Source organism: Zeus faber (assembly GCF_960531495.2).
Source record: "Zeus faber genome assembly, chromosome: 2".
NCBI lineage: Eukaryota > Metazoa > Chordata > Actinopteri > Zeiformes > Zeidae > Zeus > Zeus faber.
This window is the reverse complement of record NC_137189.1, coordinates 32,984,364-33,008,077: the sequence shown is the minus strand read 5'-3', so window position 1 is coordinate 33,008,077 and position 23,714 is coordinate 32,984,364. Positions and strand designations below refer to the sequence as shown.

Below are 23,714 nucleotides of genomic sequence, written 5' to 3'. Positions count from 1 at the left end.
GGGGTGGCTACGGGGCCTTTTCTGCTGCTTGGAGGCGCTACGATAGATATACCAACCTCATACACCACAACTGGGACAATTGGGACAAGTCCCGTACACTCACCTGTGGACACTTAATACGCGCGCGCACGGGCACGCACACACACACACACACACACACACACACACACACACACACACACACACACACACACACACACACACACACACACACACACACACACACACACACACACACACACACACACACACACACACACACACCAACACCTGCTTTGAACACACCCCAGCACCCCCCTGGTTGCATTCCTCTCCTTTCCTCCCTCATTTACTGCCATAACTATGACAGGAAGAGGCCACGTGACCAGTTGTAGTTCCAGTTTTCCTGGACCTGATTAACTCTGTTTTTTCGATACATGTTGTGGTCTGATGTTTATGTTTTTCCATGTACATGTTGTTGTTTGTTTCTATGTTTATTTGTTTGACCCGTAGTGATTCTCCCACTCTTGGAGTAGTGATTAGTTGTGTAAAGACAAAAACATCGTAAAATAGTTCTCCAAAGAGAGGGGTTGGTGGTGGTTCTGTGTAACAAAAAACTGTGCTTTTGTCATCCCACAGGTCGTTCACAGGACAGAGTTATTGCAGCAGTTCTTGATGATTTATAAAGAGTTGCATTGCAAGTTGAGGAGTTGACAACAGCTTCCTACAGTATTTGTCAACTGTTTCTTAACTGCTTAATTGCTTATTCTGAATTTGTTTGATCTTAATTCAATTTGTAGAAATTAATGTCATTCTGATACTTGAACATTGTCAGAGCAATGTTATTCCACGTAAACATACTTATCCTTATTTTCTACCACCAATACATGCGGATACAAATATTCACCTTTCTTTTAAAGCTGCTTCATCATTATATTAAGACAATTTTTACTTTTTATTTCCCAAAGACGTGAGGGGATACAGATATAGCCCCTCACCCCCCCCCCCCCCATCCGGATTAAAGAGTTTTATTTATATTTGCTCTAATTTAAGCGAGCTGGGGCTGTCAGTCGATATGAGCGCCGCTGTGCGAATATTATGTTTTTTTGGTAAAGAAAGAAAAGAAAAGACTCGGTCAAGCAGAGCATTCAAATAATAAAAAAAAAAAAAATACTATTAATAAAATGGCTGAGCCTCTTCACATCACACTATGATATAAAATCTAGTGTAATGAGGGTTTTATTTCTGGAGGAAGCAGAGCAGAGAATTGTGGCTGGACTGTCAACTACAATGTACCACAGTAAGGAGAAGAGGTTTAGTTATTTAGGTTATCTTGTTGTTTTTTGTATTTTTTGGTTTATGTTATTTTTTCAAGCTTAATTTTTTGGTGTCATTTGTGTTTATGTATTATTTTTTATTGTTTATCATTAGGTTATTGTATATTGCCAATTTAATAATAATTTAATTTAATATTAATAATTTAATATTAATAATTAATAATTTAATGTTTATTTTCTGGTTAACTGCTAATTATTAGGTGTATTTTTTTATACTTTATTGTAAATATTTTGGGGTTATTGTATATTTTCACTTTTTACTCACTTCGAGTTAATTTTATAGTTTTTTTTGCATAATGTCATTTAATGTTTTATTTGTTATTATTTTATTATTATTGCCTTTTTGCTGCTGTGACACTGAAATTTCCCTCCCGCAATAATTAAATATCTATCCATCCATCTATCGATCATCCATCTATCTATCTATCCATCTATCGAGCATCCATCCACATATCCATCTATCTATCATCCATCCATCCATCCATCTATCATCAATCCATCCACCCATATATCCATCTATCATCTATCCATGTACAATATCCATCTATCCATCTATCTATCTATCTATTATCTATCTATCTATATAGCTAATTATTATCCATCCATCCATCCATCCATCTATCATCCATCCATCTATCTATCATCCATATATCTATCCATCCATCCATCTACCATCTATCCATCATCCATCTGTCTATCTATCATTAATCATCTATCATCCATCCAGGTGTCTATCTATCAATTATCCATCATCCCTATATCTATCTATTAGCCATCCATCTAGCCATCCATCCATCTATCTATCAATCTATCATCCATCCATCTATCATCCATCTATCTATCTATCATCCATCTATCCATCCATCCACTCATCTATCATCGGTATATCATTCAACCATCTATCTGTCATCCATCCATCCATCTATCATACAACCATCATCCATCAATCTATCTATCATCCTTCCATCTATCCATCGATCCACCCATCATCTATCTATATCTATCCATCTATCTATCATCTATCCATCTATATATCATCCATCCATCTATCCATCTATCTATCATCCATCCATCAATCTATCTATCTATCATCCATCCATCCATCGATTGATATGATTCGATTTCTTTTGTTCATGGTATTTATCGTCGTCATCCTGTTATTTAGGTGACATGAAATGTGCTCGATTACCAGCCGGTGGCGCCAAAGACCACAACACAGTACCATCAATATTCTAACGAGGATAAAAATACGATTGTCGGTTTGTTTTGTTCCAACTTCATTTACTCTGGAATGTAAAGAGATGGAGAAATAAAATAAATCCAAAACCATTGTAGTAGTTGTGGATATTGCCGAGTTATTAAAGGTGATCATTTAACAAAAATGACCTTTTAAGAGAGGTTAAATGTTTTTGGTTCTGACTGTGTATTAGATTAAAAATTAAAATAAAAATAGGATTTTTTTTCTTATTGGCAAAGTTATCAACAATGTGATATGTGACTAAAAGTCGTATTCATTTGAACTCTGGAAGATTTTCCTCATCCAGACGCAATGTTATTGACAATTACATTCGAAACGCAAAAAAATCTTCTCAAATACAGAATTCAATTACAGAATTTTACGCTGTCTATATATATATATACACATACACACACACACATATAGTGGCTTCAGAAAGTATTCAGACCGCTTCACTTTATACACCATTATACGCCATTTTTGCCCATCAATCTACAGTCAATAACCCATAATGACAAAGTAAAAACGTGAAAACCTGTTTTTAGAAATTTTGGCAAATTGATTAAAAATCTAAAACTGATATCTCTCATTTACATAAGTATTCAGACCCTTAATTCTGTATTTTGTAGAAGCCCCTTTGGCAGCGATTACAGCTTCGGGTCTTCTTGGGTAAGCCTCTACAGGCTCGGCACACCTGGATTCGGGGAGTTGTCCCGTTCTTCCCGGCAGATGCTCTGAAAATCCGTCAGATTGGATGGGAAGCGTCTGTGAAGCGCCATCTTCAGGCCTCTCCACAGATGTTCTACGGGGTTTAAGTCTGGGCTCTGGCCGGGGCACTCAAGGACGTCTGGGCACTCTTGGCCGTGTGCTTCGTGTCGTTGCGGTGTCGGGAAGGTGAAGCGCCACCTCGGCCTGAGGTGGCGTGCGCTCTGGAGCGGCTTCTCTTCAAGGACCTCTCTGCATTTGGCTGCATTCATTCCCTCCCTCAACTCTGACCGGTCTCGCTGTCCCTGCCGCTGAGAAGCGCCCCCAAAGCGCCGATGCCGACCTGATTGATGGAGTGCTGCTGAGATGGTCGTCCTTCTGGCCAGTTGTCCCATCTCTGCAGAGGAAGCTCTCTTAGGGTGACCGTTGTGCCCTTGGTCATCTCCCTGACCAAGGCTCCTCTTGCTCGGTTACTCAGTTTGGCCGGACGGTCAACTCTAGGAAGAGTCCTGGTGGTTCCAAACTTCTTCCATTTAACATTATATTGAGGCCACAGTGCTCCATGGAAGACTAAAAGCTTTAGTCCATTTATGTTTATTCTTTTTTTTTTTTTTTTTTTTTTTATAAATTTGCAAAATAATTTGTTATTATGGGTTATTGTATGTAGATTGACGGGCAAAAATACAGGCAATTTTATCCTTTTAAAATTACATCTACAACTCAATAAAGTGAAGGGGTCTGAATACTTTCTGTAGCCACTGTATTTTATTTTTTTTATCAGATCCGTTAGACTTAGACTGAAAAATATATATTTTTCATATGGTTTGTACATCTTTTTATCCTGCCTGCCAGTGTTACAGTTACAGATTATCACAGAGTATATCGTCGTTGCTATTGTCACCATTATTTATTGGAACGAAGGTCATTTTTGTTTTTTTTACTCCGTTTCTTTCTGTGAGGCCTTGAGGGAATGATGACAAGAAAAAGGAAGAGAATAAAGAAGACACAAGGGAGAGAGAGAGGGAGAGATGGAGAGAGGTGGGGGGAGGGAGAGCGAGAGCGAGAGACAGAGAGCGAGAGAGAGAAACAAAGGAGGAGAGAAGGAGAGAGAGAGAGAGCTCACTTCCAAGGCACCACACATCGGGCTGTTCAAACGGCATACCTGAGAGTGTGTGTGAGTGTGTCTGTGTGTTTAGAGCCTTTAAATGTTTTTTTAGAAGAAAAAGTAAGAAAAAAAATGCAAATAAAATTGTGCTCCAGCTAAATTCAGGCTAAATTCATACTTTAGTGGATAACTGCATTTCTATTTTTTCCCCTAACTATATATATATATTTCTACATTCTATGATTAATTTTGAATATACTTTTTTTCATTATTCAGTCATTTCTTCATTTTTTAAATATCCTTTGTAATGAAAAGTATCCACCTAAATCCACCAAAAATCACGTTTATTTTATTTTATTTTCCATTTGTCCATTTTCAATTCAGCTCTTTTGGCTCGATCCACTCTAACGTAAGAAACTATAAACAGGAAATGGCGGCACTTCCTGCTGTGTCAACTGCAAAAAGTGGTTCTAAATAAAATGTGATATTACAGTTATTCGAAACATGTATAGAAAGCACATAAAGACACGTGTGACTAATAGTATCATGGGAAAAGTCGATTTTACTTTTTTTTCAAGCCTTAAACGTTCGTCCCATTGGATTGAATGGAAGCACAGGGAGAGGCTGCAGCAGAGTGGTACGTTCTTCAACAGTAAGGGCTTAAGCCACTTGGCATCTGTAAGGGCTTACAGATGCCAGGTGCAGGTGCACGCACGCACGCACACACAAACACACACACAGGTACAGGTATACACACACACACGGGTACACACACACGCGTACACTCACACACATACGCACACACACACACACAGACACATGGGTACACACACACAGGTACAAGTATACGCACACACGGGTACACACACACCACACGGGTACACACACACGCGTACACAAACGGGTACACTCACACGAATACACACACACACACACATGGGTACACACACACATGGGTACACACACACACGGGTACACACAAACACACACACAGGTACAGGTACACACACACAGGGGTACACACACACATACATACAGGTACACACATGGGTACACACACACAGGTACACACACATACATGGGTACACACATGGGTATATATACTTGGGTACACACACACACACACACACACACACACACACACACACACACACACACACCTGATCTGGTGGTTGGCCTCGCTGCGGACCCTCAGCAGCTCCTTGCCCTTCAGCTCCAGCTCTCTGGTCAGGGTGTCGATGGTCTCGTTCAGGGAGTGGATCTCATGGTCCAGGTCGGTGATGCGGTTGCTACGGCAACACACCTCGGCCTGCAGGTCCGAGAGGCGGCCCAGCAGCTCCTGCTCCTGCGAAGGAGACGAGTTTGGTTCCATCAGTCGTCGTTTCCTTCCATTTCCCTGAATGCAGCTCAAGCAATAAGGTGAAAGGGCCCAGTCCCCATCCTGTCAGTGCCCAGGATGGGGCTTCCTCTTTATTTTTTAGGATTATTTTATTGTTTATTGTTCATTTTGTAGGTTTATTCTTATTGCATATTGCCATATTGCTATTGTTCAATTTTCTGGTTTATTGTTAGATTTACATTTATTGTAAAATTGCATTGTATATTTTCCAATGTACATTTTTCAGTTTATTGCTTATTGCCATTTTTACTTTTTCTATCTTTATTTTATTATCATTACCATTATCTGTCCACCACCTATTTACCATCCATCCATCTCTTTCTCTATCTGTCTGTCTATCCATCTATCTGTCTATCTATCTATCTATCTATCTATCTATCTGTCTGTCTGTCTGTCTGTCTGTCTGTCTGTCTGTCTGTCTGTCTGTCTGTCTATCTATCTATCTATCTATCTATCTATCTATCTATCTATCTGTCTGTCTATCTATCTATCTATCTATCTATCTGTCTATCTATCTATCCTTCCCTCCCTCCCTCAATCCACCTGCTTGTGGCTGTGTCCGATGGCGTTCTCCAGCTCCTTCTTTGCCGCCGTGTTCTCCTTCAGGTGGATCTGCTTCAGGTGCTCGATGGCCGTGGCGTGGAGGTGGTTCAGCTCCGAACGGAGGGATGCTGGAGGAGAGAGAGAGAGAGAGAGAGGGAGGGAGAGAGAGGAGGGGGGGGGTTTGGAGATGCTGCAATGTTTATGTTATGGTTGGTATTATGGTTGGTGTCACGGTTAGCGTTACAATGTTACGTTAACATTAGTGTTAGCACTATGTTTAGCATTACGGTTAACATTATGGTTAACATTATGGTTAGCACTATGGTTATATTCATGGTATGCATGAATGCATAGCATTGTAGTTAGCACCTAGCATGGCCTTGCCCTCGTCCTCCAGCTCGAAGCGCAGCGTCTGCAGCTCCTGCTCCGACTGCTGCCGCAGGATCTCCAGCGTGCGGCGGTGCGCCTCCTTCAGCGCCTGCACCTCCTCACGCTGCTCCTGCTTCAGACGCTCCTCCATCGCCTGGGAGGGACGTTAAGATGTAAATCTGTACACATGCGTGTGTGTGTGTGTGTTTTGCATCACGTGTAGAGCGGCGGCATAGAAGGTAAACCAAAACCCTGAAGAACTCTACTGAGCTTCAAACACACACACACACACACACACACACACACACACACACACACACACACACACACACACACACACACACACACACACACACACACACACCACTAAATCCCCCTGAGAGGCTTAAACACAGCAGCAGTATAATAATACCACAGTATGAGATACTGGTGCTGTACGTGAAAAAGAAAGCAATGGAAATGACACTCGTTTGTTATTCCTCCATCCATCCAAGATCCACTCTCCGTCTGTGTCCTTCTTCTTCTTTGCTGTGGCCTGTGTTACTCCACCGGTCAAACTGGGCTGTTTTTTCCCCTTTCCTGCTCCAGTCCCCGTCGTCTCACAACGTAGTGGGTTGCACGACGGGCTGCATGCTAATTGTGTTAGCTCAGTGCATGGCTGCAGTGGGGTTCAACTAGCCTAGCTCCCGTGAGAAAAGGGGGGGGAGGGGGGAAGCACCTTCCAGCATCCCAAGAGATGAGTTATTTGGGAGATATTCCTGATAGTCTGTCGGGTCGGGTTGCCAGTTCAGTCAGCTGAGTGTTGTCCTGACACAAGGCTTTGCTGTCCATACCTGGCAACCCCTAGCTCACACGAAGAGACTGATAATCTCTGATAATGTAGCTGCAAGTGCACTTTGTTAATGGCATTCTTTATTTATGTACTGTGTCATTATTTATTATTATTATTATTATTATTATTGATAATAATAATGCATGTAAAGGAATATTTAAAAAGAGGGGATTTGAAAATGAACTGAATGTGAAATGGAGGGTGCTTCCTCCTGCTACTGTATTATACAGTACATATATTATATTTTTTATTTTAAACAACAATTCACAGTCGCTAGTACTCAACCTTCAGCTGAGAAACAAGACTCACATCACCCAAACATTAACACACACACACGTGAAACACACACAGATTTACACACTCGCATTCCTCAAATTTCCCTCCGCACATCAAAGGCTTTTTGTGAAGTTATATTAGGGGTGTGCTCGTGAATATGTATAGGGATAAGTAGACCTACATGCTCCTGTGTGTGTGTGTGTGTGTGTGTGTGTGTGTGTGTGTGTGTGTGTGTGTGTGTGTGTGTGTGTGTGTGCATTTTATGCAATTGTCAGTGTTTGCCTTTCTTTGTTCTTCATTGTTCTGTGGGCAATTTAGCTTGTTTGTGTGTGTGTGTGTGTGTGTGTGTGTGTGTGTGTGTGTGTGTGTGGTTGTATGTGTTTGTGTGTGTCTACCCTGAGCTGGTGTTGTCGTGCTTCCTCCATGGTGCTGAGGGCGCAGCAGTGCGCCTCCTGCAACCGGTGCTCCCTCCTCTGGTGCTCCCTCTGCAGCTCTGCGCACACACACACACACACACACACACACACACACACACACACACACACACACACACACACACACACACATATACACACAGCAATGTTTCCACACCACATAATTTGGCTGTAAACATGAGGAAACCATCACTGCCATTCATTTAAGTGAAAGTAACCTGAGCACGAGCAGTTTTGGCTACGCTACTTTGTTAGCAAGCTAGCTAATATTTGTTGTAGAAACCCCAAAAGATCCGGATTCCAAATCTCACCTCAAATTTGGGAAGTGTATCTCACACCGATTGGATGTCGGCGGGAGGATTATTATTCTTATTTATTAATTTTATTTTTTTGCGTGACAACTTTAACAATTGCGCTAAACCTTTCACATCGGGCAGAGTTCGGAGCTACAAAACGAAAACAAACGCCACTTTTGGCTCCATGAAGAAACGCGGTTCGACGCTCCCCCGCCGGAACCGTGTGAGTGAACCGCGTACCTTTGAGTTGCTGGCTCAGCAGCTCCCTCTCCTGGTTGAACTGAGACTGCAGCTGTTGAAGGGCATTCTGGGACTGCGACAGCTGCAGCTCCAGGGACTGTTTCAGCAAAGAGATCTGGCGAGCCGACGGGGGAAAGCCGGAACGGCGAGAGGACCCGGACAGAATAGGGGAAGAGAGAGAGAGAGAGAGAGAGAGAGAGAGAGAGAGAGAGAAGACAAAAAAGGGCGATTCTGAGATTAATAGAGGCCGGTCCGACAAGCAGCGGCCAACGTCACCCTCGCACACCACCCCGATCGGGTTCCGGCATTCGCGAAATCGGTGAATTTTTAACAACCGGAAAAGGGGGGGGGGGGGTGGGATAAACGTCTCTGGAACGTGACCAGCGGCGGCCACCGCTGCCGCAATACGGCTGGATGTCTCTCCTTCCAGACCGCCTGGCCCTTCCCCGGGATGGGAGTTAATCCCTACTTGAGGATACGTGCCCCTGAAGGAGCGTTAGCTCTGCTCGGGTAACGCGGATTGTCGGGAAATATGGAAGATGGATAGAGAGCTGGGTGCTGGGATGCAGACAGTCGAGAGAGGTATCACCTCACCCTACCTGCGATAATGTTGATTTGGAAGGAGAGGGTGAAGAGCGGAGCGAGGATTGGCCGGGGGACGGAGGTAATAATATCGGTCATGGTGGCAGAGATGTGTCAACTCGGGAGATAAACTTTCGGAGCAAGGACTGCGCGAGCTTTACATGAGATCCAGTGATGTGGATTACCGGGCGGCGAGCTCACAACCTCTGCTATCGGACTCGTTCCCCTTTCCTCGAGCGAGTCCCAGGGAAGGTACTGCATTGAGTTTTAAAGTCAAAATGTCCCTGTTTTTTTGGTAACGGTTCGGTATGGGGGCGTAATGGAGGAAGCCTTATGGTTGGCATGTCTACATTATGGATAGGGTAGAGACATGGGCGTCATAGCGGGTCACTTCTTTCGGAATTTGGTATTCAAGGTGGTTCTCTGAGATCAGCTCTAACGGAATGGTCTGAACCGGCTGAAAGGTCTTGTCCAGTCAGCGTCTGTGGATGGGTTGAGAGGATAACAGATCGGCGGAGGCAGCTCCAGGGTGCCATGATGACAGTATGGGATGGATGGTAGACACCTAGACAGATACTGAGGCACTTAGCACCTGGAAAGGCCTGTATGGCATTAGGGTTAGCAACTGGAAAGGCCTGTCTGGCATTAGGGTTAGCAACTGGAGAGGCCTGTATGTTAATGGTGCAGGACGTAGGTATGTAGTGGGGTGGCAGTTCAGGGGGGCCAGAACTCAGTGTTGAGCCTCTCTGGAGGTGTAATGGGCCCTGCCTGAGGTTCTCTCTTTAAAAGTAGGGGTGAGTGTGTGAAGTTATTCAGCTGAACTGGGCTTCTGTTCGTAGGCCCCTGATTATCAGCACAATGGATTGAAGATCACACCCTATGGACTGTTGTGGTGTCTGCTGTAGAACATGCTGATCAGATCCCGCCACCAATATAAAATCCCCTCAGCCCCCTTTTAACCATTTAACCATTTAGCCATTTAATGTCAAGCATGGAGCCTGGGAGAGAAGAACCCAGAGCAGGAGGAGATCCCTGGTGACAGGTGGGACCGGGACTGACCCACTTCCAGGGACTGGTGAAGCAGAACAACACCAGCAGAGAGGGGGAAGAGTGGGTTGAGACGGTGAAACGGTAAAAGCAGTGAGACGCCTGGCAGGAGGAGGAAGTACTAGTACTCCAAAATACTCCTCCCACAAAAAACAATTCTCTCTCTCTCTCTCTCTCTCTACAAATTTCACCCACTTTCTTTCACCCACTTCACACAATTTAATAAAGAAATACGTGAAGATTATTATAAAAACAAACAAAAAAATATTTATAAAAAAAGATAAGATATGTAAAAAAAAAAGGAAGATAAGGACAGAAATACATATTATATATGATAGAGGTTTTTGTGAGATAAAAAAAGAAAACACGATTTGTAAAAAAAAAAAAGGGGGGGAAGCGAAATCACACACACACACACACACACACTCACACACACACACACACACACACACACACACACACACACACACACACACACACACACACTTTTGTGATGCATTGTTTATAATCCTGCCCCCCCTCTCTTATGCTTTTAACGCTATTTTAAGCTGTGTCATGTGACCTGTGTTCAGCGTTATACCCTATAAATAATGTTTCAAAGTTATTATATTATATATTTATAGCTAAACTGTTAAACACTATTTCTGGACTAATATATTGATATTCCGTCCATCCGTGAGATTTCAACGCAAATGTTAACAAAGTGCTTCCATTCTGACTCAGCTGTGGTTGGTCTCACCTCTCAGAATGAGGAAGTGAGAGAAAGAGAAGGAGAGTGGTAAAGAGAGAGGAAGAGAGAGAAAGAAGGAGAGCGAGATGTAAAGCGAGAGGGAAAGAGAGAAAGAGAGACAGTGAGAGAGGTACAGAGAGAGAGGAAGAGAAAAGATGTCCCTGAGTGAAACTATAAGAAAAACAAAAACAAAGGATGTTTCCCTTTTTTCACACAGTGATAGAACTCAGACCAAAATAGCACTGATGCAAAGAACGGAATACATCCAAGTGTGTGTGTGTGTGTGATTATGTGAGTCTAAAAACAGGTGAAGCGGTTGTTTTTCCGCATCATGGATAATCACACTTACAGAGAAAGAACGAGGGAGGGAGAGAGATAGAGAGAGAGAGAGAGTAAAGTCCAAGACCAAAATGAAACAACAGCACAACCACAGACACACTCAAGTAGACGTAACAGTTATTTAATGGCTCTCAGGCAAAAGACATGGAAAAAGACAGAGGATGAGGTCAAGCTAACAAACCGAAAGGGGCAGGCAAGGGAAACCCTCGAATCCAGAAGGCAGGAACATGGTCGGGTCCAGGCAGGCAAGGACACTGGAAAGCTGGGTGGAAGATACTAGACAATCAAGCTGCTTTCACACACTGCAACCCTGAAATTAGCCGGACACTACCCGGCGGAGCTGTATGTGTGAATGCAAGTCCGAATCCGTTGGACCGGACATTAACCAGGCTTTACCAGTCAGCACCCTCGTAAAAAGTCAGTGTAAGGTCCAATTGAGCGATATGTGTGAACAGAGCAGGTGACTGTCCGGAGAAATCACAGCGAGTGAGTGGATGTGTTGCGTGTTGATGACATCTTCATCATGCGCCAGTTATTTACTTTACACGGATCTTCGCGCATGGAGCGTAGCTGCTTCATACTCCTTTCCGGTTTCCTTTATATTCCTTGCCACTGTTTCATTTATATACATCCAAATACATGGAGTATCAACGCAAAAAAAGATAAGTCGGTAGCCTCGTCCACCATATTGGGTGTGCTGTAAACTCCGCAGTATCCCGCGTCATTGCGTCACGTCCTGCCTCCTGCACGCTCCACCCAGGCTCTGCCCCTCATCTAAAGCAAACGGAGTACAGGTACTACTCACTTAACGACTTACCTGTGTAACGACCGTTCAGACTTACGACCAACTCTCCTACCTCTCCTACCAGCAGGCACACCGCAATATTGTACGCTTGGCAGCGTACAATACCGCGGTGTGCCTACTGCCTGCTCTGCATCTCATCATGCATCACCGTTCTCAGTCTCAGTCTCGTTCCAGCAGTCGGTCAGTATTCACTACACTAGCGTTCGCAATCTCGAGGACTGAAAAAACGGTAAGGGGGTGGGTCCTCGCTTATCGACCAATTCGCTTAACGACCTGGTTGTGGCAATGGAATTGGTCGTTATGTGAGTACCTGTATTTACAGGTAAGTGTAAACGCGTCTGACACGGACAATCTTCAGTTGTGAGCTACATGTGTGAAAGAGCAACTCCGGACAATGTCCAGACCTGATTATCCGGACATTGTCCAGAGTTAATTTGTGAAAGCTGCTTCAGCCACCGCGAGAGTGAGCAGGGCCGGTATATATAGACCGGCCTAGATAGACATGTTGTCACAATGCTATGTCACAGTGCTGACTGGGGGGAAGCCGATTGGGAGGGGCAGAATTCTAGGAGGCCGAATCTGAAATGGCAGGAGAAATAAACAGGATAAGTGACACATGGCAACCTAAGTTGTAACACAAAACCCCCCTCTAGGGACGGTCCCTGACGTCCCACCAGGCTGGTCCGGGTGGTCGTGGTGAAAATCCCTAATAATGGATGGGTTAAGGAGGCTCCGGGCGGGGACCCTGAGTGCACTGCTCAGGGCCATAGCCTTACCAGGCTACCAGGTACTGGAGGCCCCTCTAACGGCAGAGAGGCAACGTCTCCATCTCCTGGTTCATCCTTTCTGCTTGACCACTGGACTGGGGTGAAGGCTAGAGGACAGACTGACGGAGGCTCCCAGGACACCACAAAATTCAGTGGCCCCATCAGAGAAAACGTCAATGGGGAGGCCATGCAGATGAAACACATGCTGAAGCATAATCTCCACAGTTTCTTTGGCAGGAGGTAGCTTAGGCAGGGAAATTAAATGTGCAGTCTTGGAAAAACAATCAACAACATTGGGACGAAGTCTAGTAACAAAGTCCAGGAAGATGTGGGACTAAGGACGATGAGGCACAGTCAAGGGCTGGAGGAGACCGAAGGGAGCCTGTCGGGCGCTCTTCTCCCTCCATAGATGACTGCCAGATGCAGCAGGTCCAGGGTGTGTCTCACCCCAGGGTGACAAGCAAGACAGTGGGGTCACTCATCACGAGTGACCCCACTGAGAGAAAAATCTGAGATCGGACAGTGGCCGACATACAGTCAGTAATCAGGAGAGGCACTTGGAGATGGATCTTCAGAGTGCACTTTTTAACCCTGTTTTCAATGTCCCACGTTACAGCGCGAATGACCCAGGTGGGCGGGAGATACCCTCAGGGTCTGCTGGGGACGTGGCAGGCCTGTGACATCCATTAAGTTTGTTAGTTGGAATGTGAGAGGCTTGGTCTCACCAGCTAAACACAGCAAAATCCTAAGTCACCTCACCAGGATGAACCCCAGCTTCTGTCTACTGCAAGAGATTCACCTCACTGCATCTGAGCACCTCAAACTCAAAGCTAAATGGGTTAATCAGATGTTTTCTGAATCATATAACTCAAAAAAGGGGTGTTTCTATATTGATCAATAAAAGTATCGTGTGTCAGAATAAAACCACAATATCGGACACAGAAGGGCGAAACATAATGATTAAAGGAAATTTTAGGAAACATCAAATTAACCATAGCTAATATTCATGGCCCCAATGAGAACCACCCAAATTTCTTTCACAATATATTGTGAAAGAAATTGTATATCTTCTTCTCCTCCTTTTCCAGCTCTCCTCTCTCTATATCTCTGATTCAATTATTGTACTGGGAGGGGACTTCAACACAGTACTTGATCCAAGTTTAGAAGGTCCACAAACCAGAGATAACTACAAGTCCTGGTGTTTGTCTGACATTATAAAACAATATATTAGTGATCTTGCTCCTGTTGACGATCAAATAATCCACATAATAAAGAATACACACATTACTCACCACCACACAAAAGCTTCTCTAGAACTGACTTTTTTTACAAGTAACTCGGTAATGTCCAAAATCACTAATCCTGAGAGCCACCCAATTGTAATCTCCGATCACGGGCCAATTAGTTTCAACCTCATAAATGAAACAAACCCGAACCCTCCCATCAGGTGGTGCATTAACACCTAACTTCTCACAGAAAAAATAATTTAACCATTTAATTTCCAGAGAATGGACTTCCTTCATTGAACTGAATGACTTTCCAGAAATATCACCATTCTTACTCTGGGAAACAGCAAAGGCAGTTCTGAGAAGTAGTATTATTTATATTATTTCTCCACTCACAACAAAAATTAAGGACAAGAATGACAATAAAAATAAACTAGAACAACGATTAAAATACTTGCACTCCCAAGAAGCCCACTCACCCTCGAAGCAAATCGGAAATGAGATCCAGACAATTACATCTCAACTTGATCATATCATCCATCAAAAGACACAACTCCTCAGGCAATGAACAAGAGCGAATTATTTTGAAATAAGCGACAAATCAGGTAAAGTTCTTGCCAATCAATTGAAATGGGATAGAGAAAAAAACACTTAATAAAGCCATCAAATATCCACAAGGTAGTAACAAACACCCCGCAAGACATCAATAAAATATTCATTGAGTTTTATGATAAGCTATATCACTCAGATTATGAATCAAATACATCAAACATTAACTCATTCCTTGATGATCTTGCCCTCCCTAAACTATCCACAGAGCAGGCTACCACACTAGATCAACCACTTACTCTAGAAGAACTCAGGAAAGTTCTCTTCTCTATGCCAACAATAACAAAATAACACAATAACACATCACCTGGATCAGACGGCTACCCACTGGAATTCTATGAACACTTCTGGCCACATACATCCCATTATTCATCAGAATGGTGACGGAGATTAAGTGAATCTCCACCATGTGAACCGTGTGCTCCGTACGGGTTCCCCATGTGGTCTCCTTCGCGGGGTGGCGGACTTCTGTCATCACACCGGGCTGCCTTGGTACCTGTTCTCTGGTGCTCCTGGTCGCGCTGGTGGGCCGTACTGTGGGTGGGGGGGCCTTCTGCCGCTCTCTGTTCTGTGGTCTGCATGCCCGACGGCACGGTCGGGTCTGGGGTGGGGTCTGCCTGGTCGCTGCCCGGCCTGCTGCACCACTGCGTTGATCTGGTTGTGCTTTGCCTATCCTTCCCTGTGCCAGAACTCATACTGAGTACATACACCACACAATAGGCATAGGGTTTCCGGGACTGGTGGGGGGCGAGCTATGTGGATAGGGATGAGTTGGGCGGCTGCGATCTCGCACGTCACTCTCCTTCCCCGACGTGTTTCTCATCCGTCCAGCAATTTAAATACCACTCATATTAGCTTAGAACACATAGACACATGGATGGGTGCTCGGGGTTTGCGGCTCGATGGGGCGTTTGGCCGGTTGTGGTGGGGCGAGCCTCGCTCTCGTGCAGGGCGCTGGTGGGTGGGCAGTTTGGCAGGGTGTCGGTTTGTTGGCGTCGGTATTGTGTAACAGAAAGCTGTGCCCTTGTCATTCCACAGGTCATCCACAGGACAGAGTCATTGCAGCAGTTCTTGATGATTAAAGAATTAATAAAGAGTTGCATTGCAGGTTGGGAAGTTGAATTCCAGGTTGGAGTCCGCACCGGGGACAATGAGAATAAACACCCGGAGTCCTTATCCCGAGTAGAAGAGCTCCGCATGGATTCAAGGTCGAGAGGGCAGATTAGGGTTCAAAATCGGGCTCACCAGCAGCCTCTGGATCACTGTTGAGCCCTGGCTTGTAATACACAGGTGGAGACAAAATTGCCGCTCTGTACACAGCACAGGCAACAATTCTCCTGCAAGCGGCGCTTTCATTCTCCAGCAGAGAGCCGCGATCGGCCTAGCTGCATGGGCTCCAGGGTGTCGGTGGGGACACTGGGAGCTGACTCCGGGGAACAGGGTGGTGACTGCGCAGAGCAAAGAGGTTGCCCCTGGGACTGAGGAAGGTGAACCCTCTCCTTTCTGGAGACGTCCATCTATGCTAACGGCGAGGCCGACAAAATAGTCAAGGTCCGCCGAAGTTCTCGTGCCGCCAACTCATCCTTAATGGCCGCAGACAATCCATGCTGGAAAGTGTCAAACAATGAGGGAGCATTACTCTCACCTTACTCTCCGCTGTGGCAGTCCGGAATTCAATACTCAAATTCAATATTCGAGTACTCCAAAACAGTAGGCCGAGACCCCAAGCCGCCTATGTACAGGGAGTGGTGCGGTCAAAAGCCTTGGGGAACTCCGCAACTAACAAACTCTGCCATGGCATAGGAAGGGGGTTTATTCTCCCACTCAGCCATTCCCCATTCCTTAGTGCAGCCGGAGAGGAGCAAAATAATATACGCCACCTGTGATTGTTCGGTGGGGAAAGATGAGGTCTGAAGCTTGAATATCAGGGAACACTGGCCCAGGAGGAAGATCCCGCAGACCATCCCCAAAGGAGGAGAGTGCCTGTTTGTGGTGTTGAATGGCGTCAGCTGCTGCTTGAGAGGGTCAGAGTCGGCTGGGTCCATACTGGGCTGAATGTACTATAACACCTTAGACCAAACTGAACCCAACAGTATGACCACAGACCCAATCAAGTAGACGTAACAGTTCTTTAGTGGCTCTTTAATGTCTTTAATGTGAAAAAGACAGACAAGGAGGTCCAACCAGGAAATCAGTTCGTAAAGCTAACCAACTGAAAGGGGCAAGCGAAGGGTAAGTCTAGAATCCAGAAGGCGGGAACACAGTCAGGGCCAGCCAGGCAAGGACACTGGAAAGCTAGGTGGAAGATGCTAGACAATCAGACACCGCGAGAGTGAACGAGACCGGTAGACATAGACCAGACGAGACAGACATGTTATCACAATGCTATGTTACAGCGCTAACTGGGGGTGAGCAGATTGGGAGGGGCAGAACTCTAGGTAAGACTGAATCTGAAATGGCAGGAGAAATAAACAGGATAAGTGACAGAATAATAACACATGGCAACCTAAGTTGTGACAGAAAGAGAGAACGACCCAATGGAGAGGTAATGTCCTGCATTCTCTCTCTCTCTCTCACTCTCTCTCTCTCTCTCTCTCTCTCTCAGTACATGCTGGGAGTTGGGTGTGTAAGTGAGTGTGGCTGGTGAGCATGTGTGGCGCTGATTTTGAGTGATCTTCTCTGAAACTCTTTAGTTTTCTGTTTTCTGTTCTACTTCACGGACATTTTAGTTCCCTTATTATTTGTTTTGTGTAGTGTGGCTAAACAGCTGTTTGTTTTGTTTTGGTGTCGTGAGTGTTGCCATGGGGTCTAGTACGCCAAGCCTGTCACTCCGTCAGGGAGTGCGTTAGGCAGCCATCCCCAACGTCAGTGCGGAGCAGGTCCTCCTGGCTGTGGGGGAGGAAGTCAGACATGGGAATCTGTCCTTAACGTCAAGGATGAACTTGACTCAACTGATTCTGACAGCAAGGTAACAGATTCCCAGCGACTTAACAGTGAAACATACACACAAGAAGATGTTAACGTTTTTCTGGATGACACTTCTGGTAAATCAGCCAAGTTATTGATTATTTTCCGGACACGGACACATTTACAAGAACAGTTGCAGCACTGCAAAAATCAGTTGGGTTGGAATTATTAGACGAGAAAAAATGATACCGTGTAAGAAAACACGTTACTACCTTAGGAAAACAAACACCTTTTTACAAGAAAGGGAAGGGCACCAAGAGACAAAAAACCTAATAAATAATTGTAATGAATCACTGGGTGTCACTCTTTTCTTTCTGTCTGTCCTACTTGTCTGCTTTTTTTTTTTTCTAAAATTTTTGCCTGTGCAAACTCTAAATTTGGAGTCCTTATATATCAATGGAGAGAGAGATAGTCAGAAAAGAGCGGTAGTCTCTGAAATGTGTTGCCAGAAACGCCTGGACATAGATTTTCTTCAAGAAACACACCCAAACATAGGCTATGAGGTGGAGTGGGGTAGGGGATGGGAAGGACAGCGCGCCCTTAAGTCACGGCACTTACTTTAGTGCAGGTGTTGCCATTCTTTTCCCTTTAAATTCAAATGTAAAAGTTTTATCTACTACTGAGATAGGAAAAGCCAAGGCACTGATGGTGAGGGCGCAGGTAGGCGAGAATATTTTTTGTTTTGTAAATGTATATGCACCAAATCAGGGAACGACCAAGAGTCGTTTTTTTAGCAGGTTAAAGGACACATTAGGACAGCAGGACAACAGAAGCAATGGTTCTGAGTCGGTGGTCCTGTCCCGCTTCGAGAGGTCCACCGTCATCCCTGTCCCGAAGATCGCCTCTCCTGCCTGCTTGAATGACTACCATCCGGTGGCCCTCACCTCGGTGGTCATGAATGCTTCGAGAGGCTCATTAAGGATTACATCTGTGCCTCCCTCCCCAGCGCCTTGGGCCGCTGCAGTTTGCGTATCAGCCGGACAGATCCACGGACGACGCGGTTTCCCCAGGTACTGCACACCACACTCAGGCACCTTGATGGCCGGAAGGGGGCCGATGTGAGATTGCTGTTCATCGACTAGAGTTCAGCTTTCAATACCATAGTGCCCACCAGACTGGCACTATGCTGGAGCTAGGATTGAGCTCTCCACTGTACATCCTGGACTTCCCCAGAGCCAGGCCCCAGGTGGTTAGGGTGGGGAGGCACATGTCCAGCTCCCTCACCCTGAACACAGGATCCCCCCAGGGCTCGACCTCAGCCCCCTAACTCTACTCCCTGTACACACATGACTGTGTGGTCCCAGGTTCGGCTCCAACACCATCTCCCGCTCCCTCCCCGATCAGATCAATCTCTTCGATTCAGTGCACTCAGATGATCGGTTCCCTTCTGTTTAATATCTAATCATTTGCTCTTTATGACTCTTGGTATGGGATTTTCGTGTTGGCCATATTCATCTGAAAAGAAAGATTCTGAAAAGTCACGCTCAATGTGTGTCTTTTGGGAGTCTTTGGAACGTCCTTTGAAGGTCTTTTCAAAGTCTTGCCGTGTATGTACAGTATATACTACCTACCTGCTCTAGTAGGTCCTCCACCTTGCGCTGCCAGCCCTCCCTGGACGCCATCATCTCCAGCTCCTTCTGCTGAGAGAGCTGGGTGAGCGCTGCCTGCTTGTCAGCCTCATACTCCTCACCCAGCTCCTCCTTCAGGAGGCGCAGCTCCTCCCTGGAGGAGGAGGAAGAACGAGTAGAAGGGGGGGAGGAAGAATGAGGAGAAGGAAGGGGAAGGAGGAGAAAGAGGAGAGCGGGAGAAGGAGGAGGAGAAGAAGCAAGAGGGGAGGAATAACATGGAGTAGGAAGAACGAGGAGCAGCAGAGGAAGGGGAAGGAGGAGGGCGGAGGAAGAGGAAAAAGGGAGGAGGAGAAAGAAGAAAACAGAGGGGAAGAAGCAGGAGTGGAGAAAGGGAGGAAGAGAAGGAGAAGAAAAAGAAAATACTTTTTTTCAATATGTCAAATTCCCCCTCTATACCTGAATGCCTAAAAGAGAGAGAGAAAGAAAGAAAGAAAGAAAGAAAGAGATGACAGCAGGATGGAGAGGCTAAATAAAGAGACGTGACTGTAGAGAGGAAGGGATACATAACACATGGAAGGAACGGGTGATGGAGGAGGAGGAGGAAGAAGAAGAGGGTGAGGAGGGGTGTTGATGGACAGATGACTGGAAAAGGACCAGGAATAGAAGTGTGGAGAGGGGGTGGAGGAGGAGGAGAGGAAGGCTGTTTGGTGCAACGCTGTAATGGCCAAATGGCCTCGGGGTTTAAAACATCTTAAATACAAATGCAAAAAAAACAAAAAACAGACCATGTGGAAAAAGAAGGATTTTATTTGTATTAATGTATTCTTATCAGAGCGTGCACCTAATGTATCGTGAAAATGATGCCAGATGCCTGGAAACGCCTGAAGAGTATTGTAAATAAATTGGTTGAGTTTTTATTTAAAGCAAGAACGTAGACTAGTTTGGTTTGTCTGCAGACATATCAGAGTGGACAGCGGTGGATATTTTTGGGGTTGTCACTTGAATTTCATTTAATTTGACTGAATTCTATTTGATTTATTTCATTTTAATTTGGTTTCACTGAATTTGATTTACCGGAAATTCAAGTGAATTTGATTTGATTTAATTGAAATTGACTTTAGTGAATCAGATTCTTATATAATTTATTTAATTTGAATTAGATGTAATTTGATTACATGAAATGAACGTGTTTTTTTTAGTAATTTACCGCAGTGCGTCGGTCCACTTCTGGTCCAGGTCGTCGGCCATCTTGTCCATCCTCTGCTTCTCCTCCGTCCTGATGGACATCACCCTGGCCTCATGCTGCTGCTTCTGTGACTCTATGTCCTCCTGCACACACACACACACACACACACACACACACACACACACACACACACACACACACACACACACACACACACACACACACACACACACACACACACACACACACACACACACACACACACACACATACACACAATCTTTATTCTGTATTTATTCATGCAAAATTGCATAACATTGTTATAATAATGTATATAACTACTAAGTTGTATATTGCCAAATCTTTATTGTTCATATTTTATTTGTTTATTTTTCTGGTTTATTGTCCATTTTTCCATCTATCCATCAATCTTTCAATCCATACATCCATCAATCTCACAATGCATCTATGTACAGTATGTATGTATCTACAGATCTCTCCATCCTTCTATCCATCTATCTATCTATGCATCTATGCATCCATCCATCTATCTAGTGCAGCTGCTAATTTCCCATTGACAGAACTAACAAGAATGAAGGCGATATACAGGCCAATATCAGTCACAACATTAAAACCACCACAACAATCACTGATATTGTGTACTTCCCCCTTGTGCCGCCAAAACAGCTCTGACCCGTCGAGGCATGGACTCCACAAGACCTCTGAAGGTGTCCTGTGGTATCTGGTACCAAGACGTTAGCAGCAGATCCTTTAAGTCCTGTAAGTTGTGTAGTGGGGCCCCCATGGATCGGGCTTGTTGTTCCGGCACATCTCACAGATGCTCGATCGGATTGGACCCTAACCCCGGCCATCCACATGATGTAGAAGAAAATGTGATTCATCAGACCAGGCAACCTCCTTCCATTGCTCCATGGTCCGGTTCTGACGCTCACATGCCCACTGCAGGCGCTTTCGGTGGTAGACAGGGCTCAGCAGGGGCACTCTGCGGCTAAACAGTGCCATACGCAGCAAGCTGCGATGCACTGTGTGTTCTGACACCTTTCTATCATAGCATTAACCAGCATTAACCTTTTTCAGCAGTTTGTGCTTCAGTAGCTCTTCTGTGGGATCGAACCAGACGGGCTAACTTCACTCCCCACGCACATCAATGAGCCCATGGGCGCCCACGACCGTGTTGCCGATTCACCGGTTGTCCTTCCTTGGACCACTTTTGGTAGGCACTAACCACTGCATACCAGGAACACCCCACAAGACCTGTCGTTTTGGAGATGCTCCGACCCAGTCGTCTAGCCATAACTATTTGGCCCTTGTCAAAGTTTGCTCAGATCCTTACGATTGTCCATTATTCCTGCTTCCAACGCATCAACTACAAGAACTGACTGTTCACTTGCAGCCTAATATATCCCACCCCTTGACAGGTGCCATTAGAACAAGATGAGCAATGTTATTCACTTCACCTGTCAGTGGTTTTAATGTTGTGGCTGATCAGTGTATAATATATATGTCATGTATTTTTAAATGGAAATCCGCACATTGTACACATCATAAAAGATGAAAGACAAAACTAAAAACAAAACAGAAAAACAAAACAAAAACCTATATCTAGTGACAAACCAGTGTCTTAAAGAATAACAGCTCTGAAGGAGGCCGGAGGGAGAGAGTAATTGCACCTAATTACAGTAGCACTCCATTCACTCGTCCTATTTACTTTTCCCCCTCTTTCTCGTCATCCCTCGCTTTTTTCTTTCTCAATCGCCCCATTCCTGTCGTTTCAATTAAGTCGGTTTATTTACGTGAAAAAATGCATTCTTTTGTTTCTTCCCCCACAGTCCATTAGTGACTCACCCTTTCTTGTCCCCCCTATTCTCTTCCTCCTCCCCCAGCTCTCTCTCTCTCTCTCTTTCTTTCATTTCAATTAAATTGTATTAATCAAGTATAGAGTGGGTAATAATAACAATATGATTGTAAAATACATCTCTCTCTCCATCTCTTTAATTCTCTCCCTCCCCTCATCACTGTCCTCCTTTCTCTCTGCCTCCCGTTCTCTCTCGTTGTCCTGCTCTGTTATTTTTTTGTCTTTTGTCGATGAAAAGAACGAAGTGAAGCACCCAGCTGTCTAATTGCGCCGTCCTCATTATCTCACACCTGGCCCTCTCTCTCTCTCTCTCTCTCTCTCTCTCTGTCTCTCTCTCTCACTCTCTCTCTCATCTCCCTTCCATTCCCTCCATCTTTCTTTCTTACACTTCAGCTCAAGATGGAACAAGAAATGTATTATTCCCCTAATAATGGGGAGTGATGCAAGACAGCAAACGATTCGGTCGAACCGAACAAATTCTTGAAAGGACACGGGAGTCACTTCGACAAAGGAGTGACAGGCAAAAAAAAAAGGCCAAGGTATGGCGGACAATTCATATTGAATGTGACTGATTTACTCTTTGCATAAATATTTTTGACGGATATGAATGACTCTTGGGATAAATCCGTTCACAACTCAGAGCCGGACGGACTCTTCTGACTCTCACTCGGCATGCGTTACACCAACTGAATCAAACAAATCAACTACTGAGTGACTCATCAAGAACCGAATCTGAAAAAAAGAGTTGAACCTTTCGTCACTATTAATAGTTGTCACTTTCCGTGTGAAACTTGAGCTGAATTATTACAGCTGTGCAGTTTTGATATTGCAATACAAGCGCTAGTTTCCATTTCTTATTATTATTTTTATTTATTTATTTGTTTTTTTTATGTCTACGGTACGCCCGGCGAGAGATCTCATGCCGGACTAATGGTTCTTACTGTGGCTATTGGAAACAAATGCATAGCTCTTGAATTAAGTTATTTTCAACGCCTTTCTACCATTTTCGCTCTGGTCCCTACCTGCAGGTCGGTCAGCAGGTTGCTGGTCTCTCGGACCCGGGCCCGGGTGGCGTCCAGCTCTATCCTGAGCTTCTCCTGGGTCTCCTTCAAGCAGCTGATCTGGCTCTGGGCCGACCCCAGGTTCTGCTCCCCCTCCCTCACCATCTCCTGGAGGTGGGACACCTGGGGGGTGGGGGTGGGGAGGGGCAAGGGAGGATGGATGTTGGCAGTGAGGAGATAAGTGGTGAAGACATCGCCA

General features: G+C 44.9%; 1 protein-coding gene across 1 annotated transcript in view; it reads right to left on the bottom strand.

Moving 5' to 3' along the window:
• fam184aa (family with sequence similarity 184 member Aa) overlaps positions 1 to 23,714 on the bottom strand; it is a gene marked incomplete at both ends in the record, with an annotated part of 56,634 nt that overhangs the window by 8,823 nt on the left and 24,097 nt on the right. Inside the window, 8 exons of the mRNA XM_080023882.1 lie at positions 5,524 to 5,708; positions 6,306 to 6,433; positions 6,675 to 6,828; positions 8,178 to 8,275; positions 8,753 to 8,867; positions 19,396 to 19,546; positions 20,600 to 20,721; positions 23,477 to 23,638. Of these exons, the coding sequence (XP_079880008.1) occupies positions 5,524 to 5,708; positions 6,306 to 6,433; positions 6,675 to 6,828; positions 8,178 to 8,275; positions 8,753 to 8,867; positions 19,396 to 19,546; positions 20,600 to 20,721; positions 23,477 to 23,638 (1,115 nt within the window). The remainder of the gene's footprint in view (positions 1 to 5,523; positions 5,709 to 6,305; positions 6,434 to 6,674; positions 6,829 to 8,177; positions 8,276 to 8,752; positions 8,868 to 19,395; positions 19,547 to 20,599; positions 20,722 to 23,476; positions 23,639 to 23,714) is intronic.